This window comes from Hyperolius riggenbachi, chromosome 4 (genome assembly GCF_040937935.1).
Source record: "Hyperolius riggenbachi isolate aHypRig1 chromosome 4, aHypRig1.pri, whole genome shotgun sequence".
NCBI lineage: Eukaryota > Metazoa > Chordata > Amphibia > Anura > Hyperoliidae > Hyperolius > Hyperolius riggenbachi.
The window spans coordinates 226919068-226934386 of record NC_090649.1 but is presented as its reverse complement, the minus strand read 5'-3'; the positions used below and the strand labels follow the sequence as shown (position 1 = coordinate 226934386).

Sequence of the window (15319 nt, the reverse complement as noted above, 5' to 3'; positions counted from 1 at the left end):
GTGCCTGTGGGAGCGCCTCTCATGATTGTGCTCACGTGGTCTGGTCTAGAGTATCCTGAGCAGGCGCAGTAGTTCTAGAACACTCCAGACCACGTTGGTGCCATCATGAGCGGCGCTCCAACAGGCACAGTAGATGCCAATCTGGCGAGGTCAGCATCTGCAACTAAGGAGATCCCTGGACCCCGGAGCTGCAGCAAGGGACATATCGTCTGCCAGGGGCTGGAGGAAGTCCCGGGTAAGTAGATCTCATTTCTTTTGGGAGCTCGGATGTATCCTTTAAGTTGGATTTATGTATATTGGACATTGCAGTTGCTGTGCAGCTCCTATCTGTCTTCTATAGACCACTACAAAATGAGCATTTCACTGTTACAATGGAAATACGTTTTTTTCTCATTTGAGAATTGATGACAGGCATGTATAACCACCACGGGCAGAAATTCCAGGTCATGGAAACTAAATCCAATTAAATGAGTTTGCTGTTTGATTGTGCTTTAGTCCCCAAAATAGTCACAACATTGTAACATCCTGAATGGTAACAATCTGCAGCTGTTATTGGTTAAATGCAGGATTGTTGGATGGCTGCTGGATTGTTGGATGGTAGCCACACACCCCATGGTTGATGGTTTTATGAATGTATTTTAATGTTGAAGCATTAGATAATGCACTCTAAATCACTCAGAGCCCAACTACCTTAAAAGCCCTGAAGCTGGCCATACACTAGTTGATGTGGCAAATGGATAGATCCCTCTCAGATCATCATCTGATGAGGGCGGGACCTGTCTGATTGAATCCGTCCACACACTGTACACAGTGTGTACATTTAAGTGTGAAATTCAATACATTTTACCATGAAATAGATTTAAAATCTGTGCACACTGGCATCCAGGTTCCCGGGTCTCCCATAAAACCCCCAGGGCTGTGGAGTCGGAACAATTTTGGGTACCTGGAGTCTGACTCTGTGGTTTCATCAACTGAGGAGTCGGAGTCAGAGGATTTTTGTACCAAATGCAAAGCCCTGGTAAGTATTTGACTAAGGAGTTGAGTCGAGGAGTCAAAGCCATTTTGTGTACCTGGATTCAGAATCTGAGTTGGAGTCGGATGATTTTTGTACCGACTCCACAGCCATGATAACCTCCCCCCCCCCCCCCCCCCCCTCACCTGTCTACCGTTGCTTTCTCTGTACCTTCTCACCACCGCTGGAGCTTCTCCCTCTGTCTTCTCTCCGGAAGCTGTGTGTCCTGTGACTAAACACTACAGGTCAAATACTGGGAGCATCATGGCATTACCTGACTTCTAGAGGCCTCTAGTGTTTGGCCTCTAGCTTTTGTGATGGGACACAGGCACCTGGGGAGTCAAGAGACAGGGAGGAGAGTCCGGCAGTGGAGAGAAGACACAGGAGAAAGTGCCAGTGCTCAGGTGAGGTTAAGCGTCACTGCATATGTTGCTGGTCGCGAAATCGACCGCTACTAATGACCCACTCTTGACTGGCCATCAAACAAGAGAAATCTTCCATACAGTGTGATTGACCAAATCAATCGATTTTGGACTAAGAACGATCAATTGGAATTTTTTATGCAGCATAAGTTTCCAGCAGATTTGATCGAATCAGTCAGATATCAAATAAGAAAAACGACCAGTGTATGAGCACCTTTAGTGTTATTTATTCCTCCAAAACTTTTTTTCCCCTGTAGTTACTCAGTTATAGGGTCAGTTTAGAAAAAAATGGTGCTTAGCAGAGTTCATATAGTATTGGTGTACCCAAGTCAACCATTTTCAGCACAATTCATTAATATTCCCTTGCTTTACAGGTGAAACTAGTTAATATAAGAAATGATGACATAACCGATGGAAATCCCAAATTGACTTTGGGCTTAATATGGACCATCATTCTGCACTTTCAGGTAAGACACTTCATAGTATGTAAACACTTCTGTTGATTTCCAGAGATGAATACTTTGCAGTGGAACCTTTAAAAATGTGTTGAAGCCCGATAAGTGTTTGCAAATGCTGGCCTCAGGTAGTCACATGTCTGAGAGAAGAGATGCTCAATGAGATGCAAATATTTCCAACTTGCATGTAAGCTGAATGCAGATTGGTTTTAGACAGCAGGAAGCGCAAATGATTGGCCCAGTTCCAAGCAGCATGGAGTTTACATTAAGATGAAATTGAATACTTACCTCAGTAGTAGAAAGCCTTTAGATAGTCCAGGTTGAGGCTTCCCAATCCTCCTCCTACCTCATTGTTCCAGCGCTGGAACCCTCTGAAACATATCTAACAACCATTAACAATATGTTTTCTCGGCCATGCATTCATCTGTGTATGAGTGTGGCCGCATTGCATAAGTACAGCCCTCTCCTGTGCAGTAGCATGGAGCTGCTTTTGCATGTTTTTGTGGAGGAGGATCGGAGAACCATCTGGATCATCCAGAGGCTTCCTTCTACTGAGGCAAGTGTCTAACTTGTCTTTTTTTTTCTCATAACATGCATGCAAGCCAGAGTCATTTGCACTTCACTGACCATCTCTGTGTGATACACAATTTTAATGTTACAAGACAAGTATTTACCAGGAAAAGAAGATAATTTGCTGTGAACAACATAAGCAGTTTTCCTTTTAGATACTTTTGTACAGGATGCCCTTTTTTTCTAGAATTTATTTTAGTTTTGGTAACATTGGTATGTGGTAACTTGTATCAGAGATGTTCAGGGCCAACAGCAGAGACTTCCTTCCTGTGTGGCGAGGATATGAGCTGACGGCCTGGATAGATTAACAGTAGTATGGCTTATATGGTTTTATTTTCAGCTTTTGAATTGACCTGCATTTACAAATGGCAGTAGCTTCCTCTGGTTATCTATAGAGTGAATAGTGTAGTTGCAGTTAAAGAGGAACTGAACTACAAAATGTAATCAATAAAGTTGCTTATTTTTTTATGATATTCAATTGTAAATGATTTAGTCAGTGTGTGCTCATTGTAATATCTTACCTTACCCTGGCTTACATTCTTAAATTTACTGGCAACGCTGGCAAGGTGAATCACTGTGTTCCATAATATGCCGTCAAATATAAACATCACTGGGAGGCCAGGATTACTTACCAGTATACAACAATATAAAAATATAAAAGGATCAGTTCATCTCAGCACGCGGCTCTGAGAGCCGAGCACCAAAGCTGGGCGCCCCATAGCAGCAATGCTATGATGCGCAGCCCGCGTAGCAGTAATTCGGGGCTCCGGCGGCTGCCAGACCCTGAATTATATCTCCCTCTGAGTTGCGACAACTCAGAGGGGGAATAGTATTTAACGCCGCCTATGAATTTAGCTGCAGCCGGGAGAGCCATCATTCCGCACTCCCCGCGCCGAACTGAGTGGCGCCGAACTAATGTGTACTCTGTAAAATGATTAGCAAGAATAATTTGTTACATTTTACTTTGTCATTGCAGTTCATCTTTAACTGCTGGAAGCTATATGTGATGACATAACATGTTGCTTTCCTTTTTTGGCACTTTCTCGAAATTTAAAAAAGCCAGTCAGAATGTCATTTCACTGAGACTGCAAGTTCATACTGCACTCTAATGGATTAATGGAATCAAGACATAAGTATGTGTGAAGTTCCATAGAGCATGATAAATACGATCTCACAAAAGGAAAGTAGCTTACCAGCACTCTTGTTACAAGCGTGTTTATTTATGCTACTATAAGGGGGGAAGCCAGGTATATTTTGGGCCTATGCTAGATCCATTTTTCATTCTTTTATACAAGTGTCTGTGACTCTGTTTTGATTGTTAAAGAGACACTGAAGCGAGAATAAATCTCGCTTCAGTGCTTATATTCAGCAGGGGCATGTTTGCCCCTGCTAAAACGCCGCTATCCCGCGGCTAAACGGGGGTCCCTTACCTCCCCAATCCCCTCGAGGAGTCCCGGGCAGCGCTTCCGCATTCAGGCAGGGCTAATGGCTGCAGCCCTGCCTTACGCGCGTCTGTCAGCGCGTATCTCCTCCTCTCCCCCACCCCTCTCAGTCTTCCTTCGCTGAGAGGGGCGGGGGAGAGGCGGCGATGCGCCGCTGAGAGGCAGGGCTGCAGCCGTTAGCCCTGCCTCAAGAGCAGCAAAATCTACGACCAATTTGGTCGTTGATTTTGCAGGGGGGGGGGGGGGATTTGGGGGTGAAGGGACCTCCGTTCAGCCGCGGGATAGCGGCGTTTTAGCAGGGGCACACAAGCCCCTGCTGAATATAAGCGCTGAAGCGAGATTTATTCTCGCTTCATTGTCTCTTTAAATTTGGTGTTAAATTGCAAATGAAATCAGTGGCATACAGGTGAGATGCTTTTATATAATAAATCCTTTTATATAATATATAATAATAATAATCCTTCATAGTAAATATATATAATAATATCTTATATCTTTATATTGGGCAGCACGGTGGCGTAGTGGTTTGTATGTTCTCTCCGTGTCTGCGTGGGTTTCCTCCGGGGCACTCCGCTTTCCTCCCACATTCCAAAAACATACGGATAAGTTAATTGGCTCCCCCTAAAATTGGCCCTAGACTACAGTACTTACACTACATAATATAGACATAGGACAAAGGTAGGGATTAGATTGTGAGCTCCTTTGAGGGACAGTTAGTGACAAGATATATATATATATATACACTGTACAGCGCTGCGTAATATGTCGGTGCTATACTAAAACTAAATAATAATAATAATAATATAATCCTTCATGGTAAAGTGAAATATACTAGCTCTTTTACTTACTGCATTTTTGTAATGAGGCATTGAAGGAAAATATGTCTATTTGTTTCTTGATTAATTCTGATAGTCAGGTGGTGTTCCTGTTGTGGATTTGATTTAATGTCTGAAGGGTGGGTCACCCCAATGAAACTATGCCAGAATAGTGTTTGCTGCAGTTGCTATAGAGACCACTAGATGGAGGTAGCTGTATACAGTAACAGTAGCATAATGAAATGCTCTGCAGTGCTCTGCATATTGTGTGTAGAGACAGAACTATAAAACATGGCATGCAGACTTTAGATGTGTTAGTACGTATTGCCAACACATATAAACGATTTCAGTTCTGGTTTTTTTCTGTTGGTTTCAAAATTCTTGGCAAACACATTGAGAAGTACACAATGACCATTGCAATAGCCTTAGTTTCAGCCATTTACAGAGATTACTCAGTAGCTGACTTGGAGGTTGATTCACTAAGCTGCGCTGCTACAGCCATTGGTAATAATTCTCAGCGCACGCTAAATTACGCTCTACCCTGAGAGTTTAACGAGCATTCCACTGGACCCGCCTGGAGCCCGGTGGGTCCAGTAGCTTTAAAGAACGATATTCCTGCACTTTGATTGGCTCTTTAAGCTGATTGTCAAGTGACAGGCAGCCTACTGGGCCAATCAATGTGCAGGAATATCGTTCTTTGAAGCTACCGGGGGGTGGGGGTATTCAGTGGAACGCTTGTTAAGTTTAACAATTCGCTCTTTACACTATCAGAGGAGAGCGTAATTTAGTAGCGCACGCTATGACTGCATAGCATGCGCTGAGAATTATTACCAAGCACTGTTGTCATTAAGCCGCACAGCTTTGTGAATCAACCCCTTTATATTTTCTCTGAACATTTATACTTGTTTTTAGACACCACAAGGCCAGTTCCAAAAAAAACATATGTTGTGGATAGTATGCTAGGAGTTGGCTCCTGTGTTTGTTTTTTTGTTTTGTTTTTTATTTTCTTATTACTGTCCAGTGTCCTGATCTGTGAAAATGTCCTCCTATTCCTGCCCAGACTGCATATAGGGAGCAAATGAAACATAATTGTAGAAAGAGAAAGCGTTAGAATCCCTGACTAGTATTTATTGCTGTCCTGCATATCCTGTGCCCAGGACTACCAGTTTTAAGTTTAAGCCAAAAGGATCCATGGAGATTCCAAGGACAGTAAACCTTGCTCTATTTATCACTAAAATAAAATAAAAAAGTCCTAGAATTGAGCCTTATAGTAAAAGCAGCAGTATTTAATGACTGGAAGAGGAGCCTCTGCCACCACAGTGGGGACCTGAACATACACTCCAATGGAGAGATCCATCCTCCACATCAAATGTGGGGGGGGGGGGGGGGGGGTTGGTGTAAAGATGGTCACACTTGTTATAAAGTATGAGCCCTCCCTGGCAGTTAGGCAATATGAAGTATCTCAGCGCTGCAACCCAGTAATGCCTAATGATGTTGATCCAGGGATTTTATCTGATTGCCATCTGGAGTCGGGAAGGAATTTTTCCCCTTTGGGGCTAATTGGACCATGCCTTGTAATGGTTTTTTCGCCTTCCTCTGGATCAACAGGGATATGTGAGGGAGCAGGCTGGTGTTGTACTTTGTACTGCTTGAACTCGATGGACGTATGTCTTTTTTTCAACCAAAATAACTATGTAACTATGTAATAATTTCCAGCCCCAAGGAGTCAACACTCTTATCCACCTAAAGGGTCAATCCAATGAAGCAAAAAGCGGACTGGGTCTCTACCTGGATTTTAAGGCCTGTTGGCCAATTTATTGCAGTAACAAAGTGCAAAGCACTGTGCTTTGCACTGTGTTACTGCAATAAATTGACCAACAGGCCTTAAAATCCAGGTAGAGACCCAGTCCGTTTGTTTCTGCCCTGGCAGTTAGGCCTCAGGCTGTGGGCATCACCAAGAAGTGATGAGAGAGGGTTGTGGACATTGGTTATGTCCCTGCTTAATTTATGGTAAAAAAAAGAAGCTAATAAGCCTTGACTGGGCTCCTGATACTGTCGGTTAGGGTCTGCCTATGACTATGCATGCTGGGAGACTTCCTTGAGCAGAGGCTGCAGGCATCTATACCTAGATTCTTATTCCAGCTCTACAACCAAAAACGCTAGCTGTTTTTTAATCAATACATCTTTATTGAACAACCGGAACACTTTGATAGATGATTCAAGATATGGGAATACTAAGATTAAAATGCTGGATACAATTTAGATTGGAGGTTGAATATACTATGAAAAATGGTTTTACCTTGTTGGCAGTCAAAATAACCTTAGATGAAAGAGATTTCCCAATCTACTCCAGGGCTGAGTTCCAGGATTTCAAACTCATTTTGCATGAATTAAATAATAGTAGCTGATATATGTGTTCTGGAGTATTTGTGTTTGTTTCAACAAGTAAAATGTAAATTAAACAAAGCAGCAGTTGTATTATTTTGAAAGTGCATAAATCAATCATTATTCTGGCGTACATAAAACTTAGTGTATATGCTAAGAGTAATGTTTTAACAAGAAACAGTACATTTCATTAGTAAAAAGCTTTGCCTAGGCGATGGAGCTGAAGGTACAGGTGCAAGCAACAGTATAACAAATAAGCTTCTTATATTGAAAATAGGACCTGACTTAAAATGTACCTAAAAACAAAGAAAAGAAAAATAATACATACTTGGGGCTTATACATTCCAAGTGTGAAAGAAAAGCATACATATACCTGGCGCTTTCGCCAGCCCCTTTCAGTCCTCAGAGCCCGCCTGGATCCTCTGCTAGGTGGCCTGGTAAACCATCAGTCAGCGAGGACGCAGTCCAGCCGTGCATGGGTTCCCTGTCGTGCTCCTAGCGATGGGAGCGTTTTGCACAAATGCAGTACTGTGCAGAACGTGATAGGGCGCGCGGCCAAGCCGCGCATGCACAGGTACCCCCGAAGGGATGGATTACCGGGCCTCCTATCGAAGGATCCAGGCAGCCTGAGGGGACCGCAAGGGACTGATGAGCCTGAAAGGGACTGGAGGAAGCCCCGGTTATGTATATATTTTTTATTTACTTGATCTCAGGTTTCCTTTAAAGGTAGTTGTTCTCTGTTTTTTTTTAATTAAAAATGATATTAATAAGTGCTAGACAGTTATATTTTCACAAAAGAGAGATCCACGAATCAGAAAATACAAATAAAAACATATATTGAGAAAATATTTAAAAAATAAAAATGTGTAAAAACAGTACGGGTCTTGGGAGATATGGGGGTTATTTTTTGTTTTCAAGATAATAGCGAACGAAAGTAAACAAAATACATGCAGCTATTCTGTTATTGGTAAAGTAATACATGTCGCAAACCTAGATTATTTGCATGCTTGATCCATTGCGGTAATGTTTTCCCAGACTGAGGCATACAATCTAGATTAGTAGCATTTATTTCCTCACAAATCATCATATGATGAATTTTGTTAATTACAAGATCAATAGATGAGTTAGAGGTCTTCCAATTCCCTGCTAGGTTAGCAGGCATCATGGTAAACTGAGTGATCCTGTCATGCTTGTATTTTTTGTCATGCTTGTATTTTGAAACATAGCTAGCTTAAAGCGCATCCGAGATGAAAAACTAAATATAACAAGTGACTTGTCTATATATCTTGTCTATATATCTTATCTAAAGTTTAGATAGTTTACACAGCAAATCTATCTTCAAACAGCTTCAACAGTATATTCTTATTTTTTCCTGTGATACAATGGGAGCAGACATGTTTTCTGCTTGTCACTATTACACAATTACACACACAGGCAAGCTTATCTGTATCTAGGCATGCTAATCTGCATATTCTGTGAAAACTCCACTCTTATCTCCTCCATTACACAGGCAACTGATCTGTATCTGCACTGCAGCTCTCAGATTGTGAAAACTCTGTCTCTGAAATCTATAGCTAGTAACACCTTTTTCACCTGCCCAGACTGAAATCCCACAATCCCTTGCAAGCGCCAAGGCACTCTGGAGAAGCTGTGGGTGTGGCTTGTTTAGTTTATAGGAAATTAGGGTATTCAAACAAAACAAAACAAGTATTTGGCTTGAGGAATGCCCTATAAACTATATGTAAGGAACACAATTATGCAAGGAGTAAAAGTTCATCTCGGATCCACTTTAAAATAACAGTCAATTACATCACATTACATCACTCAAATCCACCGGTTACGGAATAAAGGTGCTTTACAAATCCAATAATCAATGCCACACAAAGCTGGAAAGATGAAAATAGATGTGTACTGTGATGAAAGGCCTAACATTCAGTATATATGGCTTGTACCCTTATCAGAGCTACGTTTTATCATCTCAAATGCCAGAGGTGTGAAAAGAATCATTCACATTAGGCCATGTCTGTATACAGGCGAAAACCCTCACACCATCTGGCCAGTGGGGTTAAATATACATAACCACCTAATACAGTTCAACTGTTGTTATTATTCTTATTATCTTCCAACAACACTGGCAGCACTGATGTTTGGTGGCGCTGGGAACTGCAGGGTTAAGTGGCAGCAGTGTGTGTGATGGCTTGTTGCGGGCTCCAGGTGACATTGCGAGGGTAATTGTAATGGGGGTTTTGAAAATTAAAAACAAAACAAAAAACAGCCAGGACAGGGCCCCCGCTTGGTTATGGGTGGCTTCTGGCCCCATAGTGGCCACTATGGCTGCTATGGTTATCCCTACGCCCTTGTACGTAGGCTTGATCTTCATCTTCCTGTGGTCAACCAGCTACCATAAACCGTAAACATTTTCTATTCTGTCGTTACCATGAAAAAGACAGCCTGTATTTCTTTCGAAGCTAAATTGCCCAAAACCCATTAGCCAATTGCATGAGGTGAGACTGCTGCATTCCTGAATGAAGGTAGAATTTAACAGACATATATAATGCATGATATAAAATGGAAAACCCCACACCCTTTCAGTAAAAGCTGTAAATATGCACAGCAGTGTGAATCTGAGACAATAAGTGCAGCGTGTCTTCATGATGAGATCACTCGCTGGAACTGGGTTTGGTCTTGCGAGATTATGCATGCTGCTTGGCATCAATAAGGAATTCATATGTGGGCCCAGTACTAAAAGACAATTCCTTTTACTGTGTGCTGGTATTACATTACTGCAATAGTACCTCTCTTTATTGTGCAGCTACCTGAGAGCCAAGACATAAATGCTTATTTCATGATCTCACTCTGCACGGGTTACAATGCACAAGCATCCATCCATCTATAGTGGGTTTTGAGATTTTAATTTCCATTTTTTTAGTGGATTCAAGTCAAGTATTCTTTTGTGCACACTAAATGGTGCACCTAGAAAAGACTTTGTAATTGTTAAACTAAAATTCCACTTTTACTATATACTTGCTGCAGTATTACATTTTCTGTGTAATTGTACTAAATATTGCTTTTACATTTTCATTTGCATTCTGCTATTCATTTCCCAAATTATCAGTAATCATTTCACTTCTTGCTTGGTAGTTGAAGTGTTTGTTATCTAAACTGTTTGTACTACTAACTGAGCAGATATTTTCCTCTTCCTGCATGAGCAACTTTGCCACTCTTGGTTTCACAATTTCAGATCGCTGCAGAGGGACTACATTCATATGCACATGCACAAAGAGAGCGTAAGCAAACACAGATACTAGGTCTACAGATTTGTCTACTTTCATAGGTTTTAAATGTACTTTATTCTTTCAGCACAGTCTGTACCGGTCTGGTGTCAGTTCTTATTACAGAGGTTGTGGGTGACCGGGAACTCCATCGTGAGACTGGTGCTTGGACAGGTCAAGTTGCAGGCTCACTGTGTCAGTAAAATAACTGCTGAAAATGACCAGTATGCTTCAAATGGGCACCATAACCATAGAATTATGGAGGATGTAGAATAGGACAAGTGCTAGTTATGACATACATAAATTGAGCAGAGCCTTATGAGGTACAGAGTTTGGACAGCTGATGTTATGGGAAGAAGTACTCAGATCTGGGCTGAAAGAGTCATCAACTTTAGGGTTCATTCACACTATGGGTGTGCAGTCAGTTGTGACTGCACATGGTATGCGATCTACAAGGAACCATGAATGTCGATCGGCTTTCATATTATCATTCATACTAGAGAAAGTGTTGCCGTGCAGTGAGTTATCATGTGTCTAGGAGCATTTTTGTGGACAATGCCCGCATTTTCCTTTCCACTGTATTGTATTGCAACTGAAAACGTATGTCTATTAAAACACAGAAACATAAAGCACTGTGAACGAGGTCTTAAAAGCAATAGTTCAACTGTTGGTTAATGATCTAAACAACAAAATGAAAGACAGGGCAAATTAATGATGTTACTTCAAAACACTTAGAAATAGTATAAAATCATGCAGTACAACTCTGTATCAGTTGCTTTGTGGTCAGTCTTTGATTAAAAAGAGATTCAAGTACTCTGCATTATACACAGCTAAGTCATATTATTATAACCAACCACTTCCTTTGATGTGAGGAATGCAGAGTCAGTGAATGAATGTGCCTGCCATGCACAGATTTTGTGGCTACATAAGGTGTAATGACCGCAAGTTGTCAATATAACAACCATGGCTGTCACAGGAAACACGTGATTTATCAGGTATCTAAAAAGGCATGGCCATTGGCTACTGGGCTAGAGGTGCCAGAATTTTGGCTTTGTTGGAGTTTGTAAACTATCAATGGGCTGCTATGGTTGAAGTGTAACCGTGATAACTGTGGGGCAGCAGAAGCCATTGATGTGAGAGTTAAATACTGACTGTGTAGATTGGTGTATATGGTGAAAGTCACTAAATGACCCAAAGGCCAAAACTGCAGCCATTTTTATTCCATTTTTTAAATCGTACTTGCCTGCCATTTGTGCTAAAGGTTTCTTTTTAATGCATTTTGAATCAGTAACCAAAAATGAGACTGCAGATCAGGGGATACTAGCTGCATGCTTAGCAGTGATTCAAATTACTGTACTGGCATCAAGATCACAGCTATATTAAAGGGAGTAAATGGCAGCATTTAAAATTTCTTTAAATTAGGGAATCGTCATTTATCACCGATGTTTTCAGTGTGTTTTAAAATAGCTTCTGGGCACGGCTCTAGTCTTTGATGTGACTTTGTGCTATGCAACATACACATGGCAGTGCTAAGAACTTTAGGTTTATGTACTGCAAACCATTTTAAACCGTTATAAACATTAGGGATTTTTATGTCTGCTACAGAAACTGCTCAGTATGTATGCCAATATAGAAATGCTGGTTCTGTCTCACAACTGAGTTTGCGTAAAGAATGTTTATACATAATTGTTGTCTACTTGACTGACATTACTCACTTTACACCTTGGGGTGGACTCTGGCTGAAGGGAATGGGATTTAAGTGTCCTTGCCATTGAAGACTACTAAAAAGATGAAGAAAGAAGATTATAGATAAAGACTAAAGAATAAAAATGAAGATTGATGGATTGTCTGGCTACCTAGCTGGCTGTAATATCTTTGTATTGTCACAGTAATTAATTACGCAATTATAAAGAGGTAGTGTAAACTTGGACTTTAAACATTGCAGGTGATCCCTTGGTGACATCACTGACCAAAATAGTTTTGATAGTACTTTTTAACCTACTTTTCAGTACATTCTATTGCACTTTCCATTGCAAAGTGCTGAAAAGTTATTCTAAATTAAAGATTAAAAATTATCTCCTAGGAGAAACTCAGGACAAAAAGTTAATTGCACATGGCCCTTAGTGTTTTTTTTTAAAAAAAAATAAAAGTTCTGTGTCACGTTACTTTCTAAACCGTTCTTATTTTGCCTATTACTGTAAAACCAATTATAGGGAGCCAATGATCTAATTTCCGCTTTAGTCTGGGACTTTCACCAGTTTAGTCTGGGACTTTCACCACACTTTCTTGCCAAAACCAGAAGCCAGTTTTTGGGAGAAGACACTCTCCTATTCATGTGTTGTCTTTGCTTTAGTAGAAGCCCAATAGTTGTGCCTAGTCACTCATGTATTTTAGTGACAGTACTGCGCCAATGGCAGCCCATTGACTTGAACGTAAAACTACATTCTGACATAACATACAATTAAAAACCTTTCTCCCATTTCCTTATTAACAACATAGCCAGTGCTCACCCATACATTGCCTAAGTGCTGGCATTTTGACTGATGAGTTAATTCAGGCTCAGACATTAGACCACACGTATTGGTCATGAGAGAAGGATTGTGAGGTGTCTGCAGCAATGAATTTACATAATAGGGTGATTTATAAAAATATCAAAATGATTATTTTATTAATCTCAAAAAACAGATATTAGACCATGTTTTTTCTTTGTTAGATCAGTTAATTGGGATGGCAACAATGAAAGCGGAGTATCAGAGTTTTATATCAGTTAGGATGGTTACTGCTATGGTGCGCATACATGCATGATGATTGTTAAAGGATATGAGCGCTCGACAGATCTTTCTCAAATGCTTCCCAGTACCAGTGCCTTATCAAAGCATCAGTAGGAATCCTTTATAGGGACAACGATTAGAAGCTCGTCCTCCAGTCTGTCAGCACCTTAAACTCAGACAGACACTTCCATAGTGTAACACCGTTTTATTCCAATAAAAAGCTTTTAAAATCACACTTACAATCTCCAAGATAAAATACGCATATCAATAAAAGGCCTCGAGGTCCAGCGTCTCCCTCCGTGGTTAAGCTCCGGAGCTTCTGGAGGATATTTGCATGATATAACACACGCTGATGCTGGTCTTGTTTGGTCAGCCATACCTGCTGGTAAGAGACTAGTGTTTGCATAGTGCGTGGGGAAAACTGAGTGGCGGTGGGTCACAAGCGGTGTAAGTTTGTGCGGTGCACACGTGGTGATATGTACAGCTAACCGTCATACTACACTATAGAGGCTTGTCTTTTTGCATGTACGTATGGGATGCCATTGAAGAAACAAGAAGGTCGGAGAATCAGCACTGGCTGGGCCACAAACGCTATATGCAAACTGTCACAATTGGCATTAAGATCTGGTGAGCATAATCGTTGTCCCTATAAAGGATTCCTACTGATGCTTTGATAAGGATATGTTAATTTTGCTTGCTGCAGTGGTGTATTGTGGATTAAGGACTCTTGTACTAGGACTTCTGTATAAAAGACTGATTATGCAATTTTAAGAAATTGTTTTTTAATATCAGATTGTGGTGGATGCAGGATCCCTGAGATTTGTGTTTATAGTGTTGGAGGCCCTGGTACTGGGACCTTTGCTGGTACTGGGAAGCATTTGAGAAAGATCTGTCGAGCGCTCATATCCTTTAATATAAATTTGCTTTGGAGGGCACACACCCCTCAACTGATTGTAGCGCCCCAGGCATATAGGAGGTATAAATATGAATACATAATTAGAGAGGAGCGCAATATACCAAACCTTTCTCTTTCATGATGATTGTTGCCCACAGGGATTGGGTTTTGTCTCTTGGGTGACAGTTTGCGGCTTAGTGTTGTACAAACGCATCATTAGCCTACAGCCTAGCAATGTTCTGCTCCTAAGGATGAGGACGAAGGGCCATGGTGCAGCACACAATGCTTCTGATGGCTGGGGTAACAAGGAGAATAATGCACTCCGTTGAGATGATCCAGCGCTCTAGATCTTTTGCCAATGCATTGGGGCGGCTGTACATATGCTAAATTATCAGTTTGAAGGTTTAGGGTAAGGTTAGGTTAGTTTTAACAGGTTGAAATAGTGTAATGAAAGGGTTAATATTAAGGTTAGGCACCAGGAGGATTAGTCAAGAAGGTGTAAACATTAAGGGAAAGGTTAGAGTTAGGTGTCAGGAAAGGCATAGGGCTTGTTTCCACTGTGGCCAGCCACAACTTGGGTTGATGAAAGAACATCATGGCACGAATTTTTGTTGCAAGCCGCCCTTTTTTTTTATTCCCTACATGTGTGAATCGCTTCTAGAAGAAACAAGCCCTATTACAGTTGATATGAGGGGGGGGGGGGGGGGCAGTGTTAGGAATTAGGAAAGGGATTTTCTGATTGGTGGTACAGCTGAACAATAAGACAGATTTCAGAAATAAATGTATAAACAAAAGCAAACTTTTGGCCTTTTACTGTGTGTGTGTGTGTGTGTGTGTGTGTGTGTGTGTGTGTGTGTGTGTGTGTGTGTGTGTGTGTGTGTGTGTGTGTGTGTTTCTATTTTTTGTTCCAGAGCCAAGTTTTGAAGTACTTAGATCACCAATGACAATTTCTGAATTTTCTGAATTTCTTGGTCAAGTTCAGGAACTGTGCTACATGTTCTAATGTGCTGAGTCTGCCAGAATTCACTGACAGCTTGCCTGCATTTTTCTCCTATGTTGCACCTGTCTCCCGAGAAAACATTTACTCGTGAAGGTTCTGTGGGGGATGCTCCAAGGCTTTTTCTTGTTAATTCTTGATAAATTATTTTAGACACAGAGGAATCGCTCTAGTTTTAATAGATTTGTAGACAGGAATTTAGCTGCTGTCTCCAAGCCAAGTGCATACTTTTCTTAGTGTGACCATTCTAGGCACAAGCCAGAGGAGGCTGCTCAAAGTGTGG

The 15319-nt window shown here is 41.2% G+C and overlaps 1 protein-coding gene across 19 annotated transcripts in view; it reads left to right on the top strand.

Annotated features, from left to right (window-relative positions):
• The window catches only part of DST (dystonin), a 748258-nt gene that overhangs the window by 309542 nt on the left and 423397 nt on the right, over nucleotides 1–15319 (top strand). For all 19 annotated transcript variants that reach the window (XM_068281416.1, XM_068281417.1, XM_068281405.1 and 16 more), the window contains one exon: nucleotides 1809–1901. In XM_068281416.1, the coding sequence (XP_068137517.1) occupies nucleotides 1809–1901 (93 nt within the window). The remainder of the gene's footprint in view (nucleotides 1–1808; nucleotides 1902–15319) is intronic.